The 14,726-nt window shown below is 42.6% G+C and overlaps 2 protein-coding genes and 1 long non-coding RNA gene across 4 annotated transcripts; 2 read left to right on the top strand and 1 right to left on the bottom strand.

Annotated features, from left to right (window-relative positions):
• Window positions 1-1,805: 1,805 nt before the first annotated feature.
• ppm1la (protein phosphatase, Mg2+/Mn2+ dependent, 1La) lies at window positions 1,806-10,249 on the bottom strand. The gene is made up of 4 exons (XM_041054543.1): window positions 9,338-10,249; window positions 5,575-5,749; window positions 4,685-4,846; window positions 1,806-4,236 (listed from the first exon to the last, which is right to left on the bottom strand). Exons 1-4 carry the CDS (start codon window positions 9,734-9,736, stop codon window positions 3,878-3,880), a joined length of 1,095 nt encoding a protein of 364 aa, XP_040910477.1. The 5' UTR covers window positions 9,737-10,249; the 3' UTR covers window positions 1,806-3,877.
• Window positions 4,312-9,391, top strand: LOC121192721. 2 transcript variants are annotated; one of them, XR_005895242.1, is made up of 4 exons: window positions 4,312-4,645; window positions 5,596-5,722; window positions 8,671-8,807; window positions 9,235-9,391. It is a non-coding gene; the product is annotated as an uncharacterized LOC121192721 (long non-coding RNA). The 2 variants fall into 2 exon arrangements; XR_005895241.1 differs by having other exon boundaries at window positions 8,671-9,281.
• Window positions 10,250-12,126: 1,877 nt separating the features above from the next.
• On the top strand, window positions 12,127-14,411 carry otol1a (otolin 1a). The gene is made up of 5 exons (XM_041054518.1): window positions 12,127-12,220; window positions 12,316-12,831; window positions 12,909-12,998; window positions 13,146-13,217; window positions 13,421-14,411. Exons 2-5 carry the CDS (start codon window positions 12,372-12,374, stop codon window positions 14,314-14,316), a joined length of 1,518 nt encoding a protein of 505 aa, XP_040910452.1. The 5' UTR covers window positions 12,127-12,220; window positions 12,316-12,371; the 3' UTR covers window positions 14,317-14,411.
• Window positions 14,412-14,726: the final 315 nt, after the last annotated feature.

Raw genomic sequence — 14,726 nt, 5'->3', positions numbered from 1 at the left:
CTAAAAAGGAAGATAGATGTAAATAAAAAGTAAGGAAAAATAAATCAAGGTTGGTCAGCCATTGGAAGGGTGCAGTTTCCACTTTGACCTAGTCGGCCCAAGTCCACTGTGTTTACAAGCCACACAGGGTTCATTTAAATAGAATGCTTGATGTTAGCGATTCTTAAAATGCATCTAGACCAATGTGATGACTAATACCAAGCTCCTGTCTTTTATTTGATCTACTCCACATTATTTTGAAACTATGTATTATGAAAAAAAAGGTGTTCTCATTCTTATTATTCACCAGTATCTCACAATCGAATTGGATACATGACCTGCGCATGACGCATGTTACTGTTTAGCTCCTCTCTTCATTTCCCAGTCCCACAATGTCTTATATAGACTAAATAAATAAATGTCAGTGATCAGTCCAGCCAGCTCTTCCACGTCGCCGAGACGACTTAAATGCACCTTGACTCGTGGAGGCGCAACTCAGCGCTGGTACTCAAGTCACCGGTATCCTCGGAAGACGCCGAAGCTGGATGACACACAAAGTGCATCCAATCACGAGGCGCTCGACTTAATTCCATCGATGAATTCGTTTGCGTTTCACTTCGAGATCTTTGTCTTTCTATCAAGACCTAGTCCAGTTCTCTCCTGGCTTCACCCACACGCCGCCGGTTGGATTATCCATCACGTACACCAGCCCCCCAGTGGAACAGCGGCTTTGGGGCCAAGAATGGGTTGTTGACTTCTCCATTGGCCGGGCAGAGGAGCGAAGACTTGGGGACTGGCTGGCCACCTTCTTCTGAATGTGGACCACGGGGGCTGGAGTAGAACATGCGTCGGTTCTCTGATACATGTCCACTGCGCCAACGCGATGGAAAACCACCCTCGCTTCTATGGAGGATTTGGAGCCCTGCTGTCCCATATTGAAACTTAACTTGAAATTTTTCCTTTAAAGGACGTAAGGGAATTCTAAAAGCAGATTTCTTTTTTTTTTTTTTTTTTTTGCTTATTTCTGAGTTGGCTAACTGACAAGCTTCTTCCACTGCTTTCTGCGCGCATTCGCCTCACTTATAAAGTGCCAAATCCGTATGAAATGGGGTAAAGTGTTCCCGTAAAGCTGTAGTGTGACGCACTTGACTTTATGGTTATTAGACGCACGAATGTTTCACGGGTCTTGAGGACTGGATCACTGGATCATTTCATGTCCGGGCTATTCTGAGAAGCTCCACCTGGTTCAGACCGTCACTAAACTTGGCATCATCGAGCGTTTCCGATCTGTCTGCGCCCCTCCTGAAGGCTCCAGTGGGGTTGAGTTGCCCTGCAGACGCAGCGCGGAGTTGTGGCATAGCAGAGCTATTTGTGGTCCAGCACAGGCATCCCAGAAACACTCGGAAGACGTCACGTGTTTTTCCCCCAACCTCATTCTGATCTCACCACCTCATTTTGTGTGTGTGGGGGATTGTTGATCGCTCCATGATTTACAACAAGCAGGTTCTTGAGACCGATGGTTGGTGACAAGAACATAGTGGGTTCAAATTCCTGGAGAGGCGTTAAAAAGCGGAAGAAGATCAGCAGTCATTCCTTACCCCAGTCCTCCGTATCTATTCTTCAGACTCAACCACTCCAGGGGAGATGTCCAATAATAGGACCAGCAGCAGGTGTGAGTGTGTGAAACTGCACCCTGAAACTACCTTTCAGATGAAAGAGTTTGTTTAATACTGATTTACACTTTTTTTTATTACACTGAGCATCTGCTCAACGTGTGAATCACGGACTGCATCTCCAATTAAAGTGATGGGTATTTATTTTATTGTAAACTCCTGCTCATGTACAGAAGAATAAAAAAAAAAGAATGAATATACAGAATACTGGTTTGGCAATCTGCCAGACACATCCAAAAACTCTACAATAAATAAGGCATTAGGTAAACTTATAAATAAAAAAGGCTTCTTTCAACTGATGTAAAGGTTATGGTACACAGTGGCAAAAAAAAAAAATAATAATAATAAAATAACTGTAATAAATCAAGTATGGTTTACTGTAACTGTCCTTGACAGGTTGTGGCTGTCGATGACACCGGTTGTATTGCTTCAGGAGTATATCATATTTCTAGCTACTAGCATTCCAGCTGTGGCTGCACAGTTCGTGATGTGTCATCTTTTAGTCAGTTTCTCATGGCGGCAGAGGCGTGGAAGTCTGTTGTGCCTCCTGTTTCGTGTGCTTCCCAGGCCAAAGGCACCCACCAAATGTCCATAGATGCATACTCTATGTACTTTGTTCATGATCATGGATACGCCAAAGCACATGCCCTGATACAGATGGTGTAAAATCACTTTGATGCAACATTAGCTCCATAAAATTGCGTTACCAAGAGGTGAAGGTCAGGAACTAAATCAGGCTCTACACACATTAAAACCGTCTCGTATTACTGAGGATATACAGTGTTTACATTTTTTGATATGTAATAAGAATTCACCATTCCAAAAAAATAAACATCTGAAAAGTGCATTTTTTTTCAGAATTCTGTGTGTCTGTGTGCATGTGTGTGTGTTGCATGTGTAAGTGGCCTTCCACCCAAAATGTTTTGCTTTTAAGTGCCAGTCATTTCCCGCAGACTTGAAAGGTGATGTAAAAATGAGAACCGAAGCATTCAAAGACAAGAGTGGCTGTGTCACTTTGGTTGACGGTGACAAGCATTTCAATGGCAATCAATTCTCCAGAGTGGAGAAAAAAGTAGACAATATCCACAGAAACGCCTCAGATCACTCTGTTGCAGCTCGTTCACTGAAAAACCAACCTAATGCTCACTCACACACTGGTTTAAATTCCATATATAGTTTACTGGTTGGCAGCCAGGAACATAAAACCAAAGTTACTTTTGAGGCTGTTAAATGTAACTTTTTGTTTTTCTAGTTATTTATGTCAGTCTTTCATATTTCATCTCACAATTCCTTAGACCTCTGTGTCAGTGTTTACAGTTTCCATTTCATGATTCCCTCAATTTAAAAGGTATCTTTAATTAAAACATGCATAAGCAGTGTGGTGCATGAAACCCAACCCACAGAGCAGTAGTAGGAGCTGTAATTGCTTAGACTCCTGCCACACATTACAGCTGACCAATCAGAGCTCCTGCTGTTACACTAACTACATATTTATGCTACTTTTTTCCACTGTGTTGACTTGCTGGCTTTTAGAGTCCATTGTAACCAGCATGAATTGAGTCTGAATGTAGCACGAGGACGACACTACAAATAATAAACAGCCACCCCTCACTTCTACGGGGGATGAGTGTCTGATACTCAAAATTTAGATTTTGGGTGTTGGATCACTTCTAGTTAAATAAAGGTATGGATCCACTGGAGTCTTTTATGATTTTGACTAATTTTTCCAGGTCAACAATGTGATGCATTACATACATTATTATTCATCAAAATGCAGCAAGCAGGGTGATTCTTCGCAAATGCATTTTCAGTAGCTTCCTGTAGTTGCACAGTAACTCTTGAATAGGCACTAGTTGAAGCTTCCTCTGAAGAAGCCTCCAGTGGAGCTGTACCATTCATGTGCATGTACAGTAAACAGTAGTAAATCAATCACAGTCTAAAGTGTGCTGGTTAAGAGAAATCCCCTGTTTGGTGTCTGTTTGTCCCCCTTTTTATGCATCTCCACTGTTGAACTGAGAACTAATGTCTTTTAATGCATTTGTTATTAAGTTGGCAGATGGTCATTGGGTCTACATTGTGTTTACATGCTCTTAATCAGTACCGTACAAACAAATCAAAACCTCATTTTTAAATGTTTGCATGTATGTGTTTGTCTGTATATGTGTGTACACTTGTCAAAAGTACAGTTCTCAGTGTCTGCACTTTATATTCTCTCAGTTCCAGACCTACTCCCCTGCCGCCTTGCTGCTACCCCCAACTCCACTTTTGAACTTTACCACCATTACAGTAATGTTGTCGGGGCAGCCGCGGTAGAAGGACTGGAGGACGATGCTCTTGGCACCGAAATGAGGCTCGTCCAGACGCTCGCGGACAAACCGGACGGCTTCCTCGTTACTGAAGGCATCCCACAGGCCGTCAGAAGCCAGGATCATGAACTCCGGCTGCAGTTTGTCCAGGTCAAAGGTCATGATATCAGGGTCGGGGATGACTACGTTGAGGTTTTTCAGTGGGTAGTCTCCCAGAGAGCGGGACATCGCCAGGATTCCCTGCACTCTCCAGGAGCCATTGAAACTGATGAAACCTCCTAGAAATTAAGATAAAAATTCAAAATTTATTTATTAATTTGAGCTTAAGTAGAATCTGATGATCTGATAATGAGAAAGAAAATGCATCATGGCTCCTGGTGAGTTTACTGTGCATCAGTCCAAATCACAGGCTACTTTGAGTCTTTGTTTAACCCACAAATGTACTTATATTTGTCTATTGTGTGAGTGTGACAAAAAACAAAACAAGCTAAGCCTGAAGGAGCTACTCTCAATTAATTTGAGATAATGTGATGATGTGATAAATGCTAACCTGGGAAAATCCTTTAATCACACTGCTTAGGTATTTATTTATGACTCTGCAGTCTGTTTAACACAATGCTGTTCCTTAACAGGCCAACCGGTGGCAGCCAAGGACCTGAAATTCAACCACAGGGAAGTGTAGTGCAGGTAAGCTGTATATTCTAGTGTTGTTGCTCTCTCATGTACCTGCCCTCTTGATCCTCTTGCGTTCTTTGAGCTGATATGGTTTGTGATCATGTGACAGTGCAACAGCATTCCCGTCTTTGTCACAGAGCACGCCACGGGAGTCTCCTACGTTGGCCACAGTGAGTTCTCTGTCTGAGAGCAGCGCTACGAGACATGTTGTCCCTGCAAGGCAGACAGAGAGACAAAAATGAATGGGAACAGTTGAGGATGCTGACTTATTTAAAAGTTTAGTAAATGTCCCAAAAAAAAATCTGACCCAAATCTGGTTGTGAGTTTATTTTAAACAGATGGGAGTAACAGAAGCTTGAGGTTTACCACAGTGTGACATTTCAGTAGCCTGTGATGATTCACAAAACACTGTGATAAATTGTTTTCCTGTGCACAAACATTTTTTTGCTATCACATTATCACATCAATGTCTGACACTATTATATAAGTATTGACGTTCCACACTATAATAAATAAATTAGACTTTACCGGATTCTCAGGGCTCAGAGTATCAGTACAGTAATCTGTCATGATATATAGAAATGTGTGACCTTTAAAATGCAATCTACAGATCTGTGGAAGACAAAGGTCTTAATGTAATGGTAGAAAGTGCACATGAGGCAAAGAGGCCAGTTTTCCTTAATAATATGACTGACCCATGGGTCAGTAGTAGGTCAAACACAATGAATACTAAATGATAAAAAAAAATCAGTCCTATGTAGGGAGAGTCTTACAGTAAGTACATCTCAGCTGCCAATTTTCTTTTCCCAAAACCAACTTTCCCACAAAAGTTTAAAGTCTGATTTTCCAACTTATCCTCTCTCTGTCATATATATATATATATATGTATATATGTATATGTTGTATATTCACTTTCCACCGCTCTCCTCCACCCTCCTGACCTGCTTCATCGTGGTTGGCAGAGAGCTTGTCCAGCATCTCACGATCCACAGCCAGGATGCGCTGCTCGAGGATGCTGGTGTACGAGAGAGAGCTCTCTCTCTTCTCTCTCTCAAAGGCCTGCAGCTGCTGCTTCAGGGACTCTGGCAGGTGAGCCTTCACATAGTCAGCTGCAGCCTGGGTAAACGAGGAGGTCAGGAGGTTAGGAAAGACAGAGGGAGGACACAGAATGTGTACAGGTGGAGCACAGAGCTGTGTTTGCTGTCAATGGCAGATACAAGTTCAGAAATATCAAGCTAGACTCTATGTCAGTAATACATACTTAGACAACATCAAGAGGACTGACTGTTTGCATGTGGTCAGATTATTATGCCATATTTAAAGGAGTTTAAAGGTGCACTGATAAATATTTTTTTTATTAAATAATTAAATGACTGTAATTTGAAAGGCATTGCTCATATAGATGAAGCCACAGCTCTGCAATTCCACTTGGCTCTAAATATACAACACCTTTACCAACATGTTCGTCATAGCAACTTTGTAAGGAGTATATATGTGTATGTATATGTATATGTATATATGTACAGTATATGTTACAATGTTGTGTTTACCTACTTGTTCTGCTGCTGCTTTACAGAAACAAAATCATTTTTCCAATTATATTTTTTACTAAACAAGTTGAGGGAAAACCTTATTCATAAAATCAGCTGTGCCGTATTACGCATGTACATTTCATCACGTTTATATTAATTATCCTCAGCTTGATGGGTCACCATAATTGTGAATATGGTAAACCATGGTAAACCATATTGTGAATTTGTTACTTATTAGATCTTTCCCCCTGTGCTTGCCAGGTAACGTGGTCCAATACAACTCTAATTTAGAGGAGTGCTTTTTTTCATTACATAAAGTAGGTGCTCTGTGCTGAATTATTGAACAACCTCCTCATCCTCCAGCCCACTTGCCCTCCTCCTCCTGCCCTTACTTATCTGCTTCTTCTCTCATTTTCTCTGCCAAGATTTTCATTATGCTAATGCTATCGAATGAAATGCAAAATTTTATACCATCTTAATGTCTTGGTAGATACAGCGTACATATTTCATATTCACACTTCCAATGGAAATTAGGACATTCAATCTACATGCTTCACTGTATCCCTGTAGTGATGTGATTTAGCTGTTCTACAGCACAAGTATGTGCTTATGCGAATTTTCAATCAGTTTTCAAGTTTTATTACCCTTCAGTGCTTTTTTTCTGTACTTCACTTTTCATGTATATGATCATGCATTTCAGTTTCAATTTATATCTGAGCAAAGATAAACTAAAACTCCCTGTGGTCCATCGATGCAGAAATGAAGGTTATCAACTGTCTCAAATGATATCTGAATCAATTTTCCTCAAAATGTTTATCATGAATTAAATGGAACTGGAAGTAAATTACAACAAAGAAACCTGGGCATGAAATATTATGAGATATTAAAGCATTCCTAATGATCACTGGAATAAAATCATCTGTTCCTGCTCCACCCCCATCTCTCATTCGCTTTTGTTCGACGAGTGTGCTCATTCATTTATTTAATGAATGAGCACACAGAGAGCCGTCAGGAAGAAGGCATCAAGTATAAATTTCCATTTGCAGCAAACAGCATAAAATACCAGGATCTGTGCAGTTACAGACTTTAAATAATATTCAGTCTGAGGATTTAATGAGTGGATGTCATATATTGGGCCAACTTTGTAAAAGGTCAATCAATTAGTATTCTGGATCTCTTATTGAATCTGCTGCTTTATTAAATCCTATTTCCCCCTTGAGTCAGTGTGTAACTATAAATTCAGTTTTATACTGAAAATCAGTGTGAAAGACTATTTAAGTTGTAAACTACTCACAGTTCCACAGTTCCTCAAAAATAGTGTCGGTAAATCAAGTTAAAAGAAGAGCAGCAGCTTTTGCTGACTTTTAGAATTCAGGGCCATAACTCACTGCTTGACTCGATAAAATAACGAAACAAACAAAAAAAACACGCAGACGTGTTTGAGAAATTTCCTGCATGTTTTCAGTGCCAGAACACACTGCACTACCAGACACAGCCTGTTTTATCTACCCATATATTTGGCTTGGCGACATTGCTTCATTTAATAAAGTCAATGCGTGTGTGTGTGTGCATGCTTACAGTTGCGCACTATCAAATAAATGTTGAGGGATATTCACATATGCAGTAATTTTTCCCATCAACATCATTAGCATTAAGAGTCCCGGAGGGTAAACACAACTTTCTCAAATGAACCTTAACATTAGACTCATCTCCAATTTATTTACTTTGCATTTAGTGTTAGTGCTTAGTTTTTAGACTGGGATCTGTGTTTATGGTCGAGTGTGTTTCCATATATCAGGATGAGGTCTGTGTATTGATGCTAATGATCCTATAATAGCTGAGGTCAATGTCAAAGTGACCCGTTCTTTTCCAAAAATCCTATTTGACTGTGACTACTGAAAGATAAAAGGATAATAATAAAGCATAAAAAAGATAAAGGAATAGACCAAACAAGAAAACATGTTCGAATCTAGACAATGCACAGAGATAGAGAAAGGGAAGAAAGGGACAAAAACAGACAGCAGAAGAGAAAGAGTGAAGAAGGGGCAGAAAGAGTCAGAGACGTGACAGGAAGGACAAATATTTGTTTATGGGACAGGAATAGACATAGCGGCCCACTCTCTGTCCCTCGCTCCTTCATTGAATACAAGCCAATGGCAATTCTTGCAACTAATCTTTTTTAAAAAACGAATGGGCAGCGGTTCCTGGAGTAATTTTCTGTGTAAAAATCAACGAATATTACTAATTGGTTATACAACACTTTATCCACCGAGCTTTCGAGGTGCTTTTTCCTAAAAATAAAAACAGCTTTCCTTCTTATAGTTTAACTACAGCAACTGCAACTCTAAGTAACAATAAATAAATCTCCTGTAATCAATGAAATAAAGACTTTTGTTTGACCCTCCTTAGGTCTGCATGAAATCAAATATTGGTTAAATACAAATAAGAATTAAAACAAGAAGACTGAAGACAACTTAATCATTTGGTGACATGTGTCCTATACAGGAACCTCTGGGGGACAGGGGTGATGGTGTGACAGATGGCGTCCATGGACACGTGGTCTGAAGGCAACCATGAGAAACCACTGACCCTTGACAAAACAGGGAGTGGAGGAGAGATAGACAAAACCCACACTAACCCTAGTGTGTGCACACACACACACACACAAAAGCTCTTTGTGGTGAATCCCAAGTCAAACTCCCTGACTGGCAGAGGGTTGGAGGAGGTTTTCACACAATAGAACACAATGCTGGAGTGGGGAGGGGAACTGCTGTATTTAAACATGGGGGGAGTGTGAAGTAACACATGTTATGTATGCCTGTGCCTCAATTCAAATAATTGTGTTCCTATAGAAACCTGCATCTCTATGGAAAGAGAAAGAGATGATATTGTCTTATCACACTAATTAATGTTCCTAGAATATTTTTTATAATGTTATGTAGTGTATAATTTAGTCATGTTGAAAGGGGGCTCTTATCCCACATGAGTAACAGGAATGCTCATATAATCTCTCCACTAAACTACCTGTCTGTCTGTCTGTCTGTCTGTCTCTACCTGTGATGCTGGAAGTGATGCTGAGAACTCGTGCAGCAGCAGGTCTCTGGGTCTGACGAGTCTAAACAAATGCAGTGTGCTGTGATGGGCCTGTGTAACCTCTCCCCCCCCAGCCTACCTCTCCACCGTGACCGTCAAATATCCCGAAAATGGACGGGTGACTCTTGTTAGTGATGTCGGTGAGCACCTCGAAGCGATCCTCCATGTGATCTCTCCTCCCCTGTATGGAGTATACGGCTACGTTGTTATTCTTGAACTCCCAGGTTTTGGAGAACTCTGCGTCCAGGACACTGAGGCCTCCCAGCCGGTCATTCTGCATCATCTCCGCCACTTTCCCCTTCACCATCTTCACGGCATCCCGGCTGGACTTGACGATGGTTTTCACCTCGTCCGTGTGGAAGAAATAACTCCACAGCGCCAGGCTTATGCACAACAGAAACAATGTCTCCGGCCTGAGGAGAAAATAGCGCATGATCCGACCCAGAAGAGACAAGAGCGTCATTGTGTCTCCTATCATCACACGCAACCAAACTGTGGTCTGTCTCTCTCCCCTTTTGCACAATTCACTCCATCCGCTCAGCGGAACAATGAAGAAATAGACTCACTAACACGATGTCCGACAAGGTTTGAATCTCAACATTTAAAGTGTTCCTCGGAGGCCTGTCTTCACTACTCCGAGCGCATTTACGCACTGTGCGCGGCTGTCTGTCAGACTCCGGGGCCGAGAAGAGCAGGACGAAAGCGGACGAGAAACCCTCATTGACTTGGTGTGATGTCTTGGTCCTATCCTCGGCTCTGTGAACAGCTACAAGAGGAATCTCCGAGTTGAGCCGATCTCCCACAGCCCATTGTAGGATGACGGATTTTTTGGGGTTAGACCCACCCCGGAGAGAGACATGGGAGTCACCGAGGGGTAATAATCGACGATGGGACTTGGAGGTGTCCTCCTTTTCCGCCGCTGACCCCGTTTCTTCTCTCGGTTATGTGTCTGCTCTGTCTCCGCATCAACATAACATTTTTTTCACACACACCTCCATTCTTCAGCTGTGTCAAACCACCGAGATAGCGGCGGAATTAAACGGGAAGTCCAGCTGAGGCTGTCTTAATAAAGCGCCGCAAAAGCAAGCGCCTTACACGGGTGCACAATGGCAGTTAAAAACACAAGGGCTTTATTTTGAAAGTGCCTAAAGGAAGTGGATTATTGTCATAGTGGCGAACTTGACACTGGCCATTCGTGAAATGTAGTCGGCGCTGACAGGAGTGCGCAGCTGCAAACCCATACGACGCACAGGCAAAACACTGGAGCCAATGGCGTTGGCTGCGGAACCAAATGATGATGTCATCTTGTATAACATTACATATCATGGTCGTATTAAATTCAGACACATTTTTACTCCACAGCTCACTTCTGTGTGACAGGTGAACACACTGCTGCACTACAATCTGCAATAGTATATCAGACTGTTGCTGCAGTTATTGGACATTGCCATATTACACAGTTCTTAATGAACTCCAGCCTTTCTGAAACTGCCCACAATTAATACTGTTCCTGATGTATATATTGTATATTTTATAGGTTTGATTGATTGTTTTTGTCTGCTTGTTAGTTTGTTTTTTATCCCCAGTCTGCTGTAACATCATCATTTCCTTCACAAGGTCAATAAAGTCTCTCAATAATTTTAGATGAACAACTGAATGTTAATCAATACAATATCAAAAATACGTATACAGCAAACTCTGAATAAAAAGGTACAATAATAACTAATCATTGATTATACTATGGGGCTAGTATTGCAATAATTAATGAGAGACCAGGCCTTAGATGTTGGTTAGTGGTGATTGCACTTAACAAACACTGCCTCCTCCTGACTCTCTGGAGTAATACACCTCTGGTAGTCCTCATCATTCACAGAAAGCTGTTCTCATTAAGCTTTATTTTCATTCAGGAAGTTTCACTGGGATCAAATCTCTTTTCAAGAGAGACCAGAGAACAAATTACACACGACAAGACAATTCAGTTACACAAAGCAGTCAGCACACTCACACAGTTATATAATCAGTCAACAATAATAAAAATATCAGGCCCAAACAAGTGTGAGGAACGATGATCTGGTGTCATGGCTGTTCACTTTGAATTCAGTTAAAGATGTTAAATGTTCTGGCAACTTAGACAGCAAGTCCATAAAAACAAAAACACAAGGATGTTGGTGCCTTCTGGATTTGTGTCGTTCATCTTCGATTTTCCCATAGCTGCATATTTTGTGTGAAATCTTGGCAACAAACCAGAATCATTCAGAGTTAATGTCAGAGGTCGAAAGAACACCCAACACATACTCACATGAGACATGTGAAGCTTGGTTCAGTGGGGCAGGTTTCCATGAGGTTTACTGGGTTTACTGGGCTTATTGGGTTTGTTAGATCAAGGGGGTGAAGGTTTGGATCAATGCTGCCACGCCACCTGTTTTGGGACATTGATCCCTCTCCCACCGGATGCATGGTGATCCGTTTTCTGCTTTGAGGTACTGCCAAATGGTGTGATCACTACAAGGTGCAGCACTTCGGTAATTCTCATATGTGATGTTATTCATTACCAACAATGTGTGTGTTTGTGCGTATAAACAATATGTGTATGCACATGTGTTCTGTGAATGTGTGTCTGTGTTTGTAACTTTATAGTTTCTCCTGTTTGTGTACAAAGCAAGCATGTGTGTGAACACCACCTTAGCAGTGTATGTACTCTTGGGCCCTTGAATCATATCCCATATCACAAAGAATAAAGTCGTTGTATACAACCTGCTTTATTTCATATCCCTCAGGAGTCACGTAATCTGTTCTTGCCAGCCCACCGACCTCCTAATAATCCCCAGTGTTTTCTGTCCTTGTTCTCTCATTGGCTTGATGGTGCAGGAGTTGAGGTACTGAGGGCAATATAAGGAAGGAGCTGCATCAATCATTAGTCGTGGGGGATGGAGTGAAAAGCCAGCACCATCAACATCAGCAGGTAAGGTGCACTTGTTGTTTTAATATACATTGTAAATGCACCCTGTTGAAATGGAGTAGACCTTTTCCAAAGTTCTGCACCTGTTTTGTCTGTAGGCTTCTAACTTCCAGTTCACTTTCCTTTGTTCGCGTCATTGTGGCAATCCCTCAGTATGCCATCCATTCGCCTTATCTTTCTCACCACTCTCCTTGTGGTTCTGATGGCCATGCTGACCTCCGCTGCCAGAACCACACGCTGGCCCAAACCTCAGACCACCAAGAAGCCCCCTCGAGCTGGGAGCGGTGGCGGAGGTGCTGGTGGAGGATTTGGAAGAACCACCACCACGACCGCGCCCCCTTCCAGCAGCCTGCACACAGATGAGACAACTGAGGTTATGATGGATGCTTACTCCTTGTCCCCAACAGACAGCACTACCTACTCCAGCGACACTTACCCCACTGAGTTCCACACCGATGCCATTGCGGCCCCTGGGAACACCCATGGAAACTATACCCTTGACTACAATGAATGCTTCTTTAACTTTTGTGAATGCTGTCCGCCAGAAAGAGGCCCCATTGGGCCCAAGGGAGAGAGAGGGCCACAGGGGCCGCAAGGAGAGAGGGGCCCTCCAGGTAAGGATTTTTATTTTCAAGAAAATCACCTTTTTGATATCAAAACTTGCCATTCTTCCTAGTCTTCTCTTTTCCAGGGTTGCCAGGAGAGAAGGGAGAAACAGGGCCTAGAGGACCTCCAGGACCAGCAGGACTACCTGGAGCCAATGGACTCAATGGCGACATAGGTACAACGGGGCTTAAGAGCAAGAGAGTTCTTGAATGTCTCTCTGTTTCTCTCTCTCTGTCTCTCTCTCCTTTTTTGCAAAACGCTTTTTTGTACAAGTACTTTGTGGATGTCATTTTCTACGCTTTATTTATCAAAACTACCACAGGTGAAAAAGGTGATCAAGGACCTGTGGGTCTTCCTGGTATCCCTGGGACCCCAGGAAAACCAGGAGAAAAAGGTGTGTAGTTTTCGCTGAGAACTTCAGTAGAAATTATATGGTGTATTTTGGTATATTTTACCAAATCTGTTTTAGCCATACTGTTAGATGAGATTAAAATAGGTATAAATACACCCTTTGCAAATTTACATCACAATTTGAAAATTAAAGCATTTAAATTAAAACATGCCTTCTCATGTGAATATAACCTTTACATAACATAGGTGACCCAGGTCCCAAAGGAGAAAAGGGTGAACGTGGCTTCAGTGGTTTGAAAGGGGACCCGGGAGAAAGAGGAGAGCCTGGCCTGAATGGGACTAAGGGCAGCACTGGGCGAGAGGGGCCTATGGGTCCCCCAGGGATAACTGGGACAAAGGGTCAGAAAGGTGAACAAGGGCTTACAGGCGAGTGTTTACCAGGTGAGAAAGGAGAGAAAGGAGATGTGGGTGAACGTGGGCCCCTTGGTCTAAGAGGTGAGGTGGGCCCCCCAGGAGTGAATGGAACTGACGGCGCAAAGGGAGAGAGAGGGGAGCCAGGGCCTCCAGGAGGGAAGGGGGATACTGGGGCGAGAGGGCCCCCAGGATCTCCAGGTGGGAGGGGAATGACAGGGCTGAGGGGAGAGAGGGGGCTTAAAGGTGGGCGTGGGCCTCGGGGCCCTAAAGGCCCACCTGGTGAGAGTGTGGAGCAGGTTCGCTCTGCCTTCAGTGTGGGCTTGTTCCCCAGTAGATCCTTCCCTCCGCCCGGTGTACCTGTGAAGTTCGATAAAGTATTTTACAACGGGGAAGGGCACTGGGATCCAGCACTCAACAAGTTCAATGTCACACACCCAGGCGTCTACTTATTCACTTACCATATCACTGTGCGCAACCGGCCTGTGCGGGCTGCCCTGGTGGTTAACGGGATACGGAAGCTGCGGACTCGGGATTCTCTCTACGGCCAAGACATCGATCAGGCATCCAACCTTGCACTGCTGCAGCTGAGTGAAGGTGACCAGGTCTGGCTGGAGACGTTGAGAGACTGGAATGGAATTTACTCCAGCAGTGAGGATGACAGCACTTTCTCCGGCTTCTTGTTGTACCCAGACTCAAAGACCAAACCTACTGCTGTAGAAAACCTGTAACTGCACCCTTTTACCTTGAATGAGCTCTGATTTTAACTTCTTGTAGACTCTGCACAACCTTCAGCCTATTGCACCACTCTGTCAAATTAATGCAATTCAGCTGAACACTGCTGCTTCAGTATCTTCTCACTGCTGTAATCAAACCAAATGCTTTGCTTGTCTTGCTGTATTTGGAGATGGATGATGCTTGATTATACTGCTGTATGCAACACTTCAGTTCTTTTTTTTTTTTTAATGCATTAAAAATGACTGCTTGAAATGAATGGCCCTTGAGTTTTATTTACTGAGAAACAGAACTGGAAGCTAATTTATAAGTCATTATTCACTGCAGTAAGAATAGATAAGCTCTGTGTCAATGAGGCCAATACAAATTTAGGAATAATTGAAGTTAATGATATATAGTTGCACTT

The sequence above is a fragment of the Toxotes jaculatrix genome, chromosome 14 (assembly GCF_017976425.1).
Source record: "Toxotes jaculatrix isolate fToxJac2 chromosome 14, fToxJac2.pri, whole genome shotgun sequence".
Lineage (NCBI taxonomy): Eukaryota > Metazoa > Chordata > Actinopteri > Toxotidae > Toxotes > Toxotes jaculatrix.
Note: the sequence above shows the minus strand (reverse complement) of the source record. Positions and strands in the feature narration are given on the sequence as shown.

Excerpts from the sequence above, each read along its gene's own strand:
- ppm1la (XM_041054543.1), bottom strand. The coding sequence starts at position 9,736 with ATGATAGGAGACACAATGACGCTCTTGTCTCTTCTGGGTCGGATCATG. Across the intron at positions 5,750-9,337 it reads TTGACGGTCACGGTGGAGAG|GCTGCAGCTGACTATGTGAA; the intron begins GTAGGCTGGGGG and ends TCGTTTACCCAG. Across the intron at positions 4,237-4,684 it reads CAAGAGGATCAAGAGGGCAG|GAGGTTTCATCAGTTTCAAT; the intron begins GTACATGAGAGA and ends CTTAATTTCTAG.
- otol1a (XM_041054518.1), top strand. The coding sequence starts at position 12,372 with ATGCCATCCATTCGCCTTATCTTTCTCACCACTCTCCTTGTGGTTCTG. Across the intron at positions 12,999-13,145 it reads TGGACTCAATGGCGACATAG|GTGAAAAAGGTGATCAAGGA; the intron begins GTACAACGGGGC and ends AAACTACCACAG. Across the intron at positions 13,218-13,420 it reads AGGAAAACCAGGAGAAAAAG|GTGACCCAGGTCCCAAAGGA; the intron begins GTGTGTAGTTTT and ends TACATAACATAG.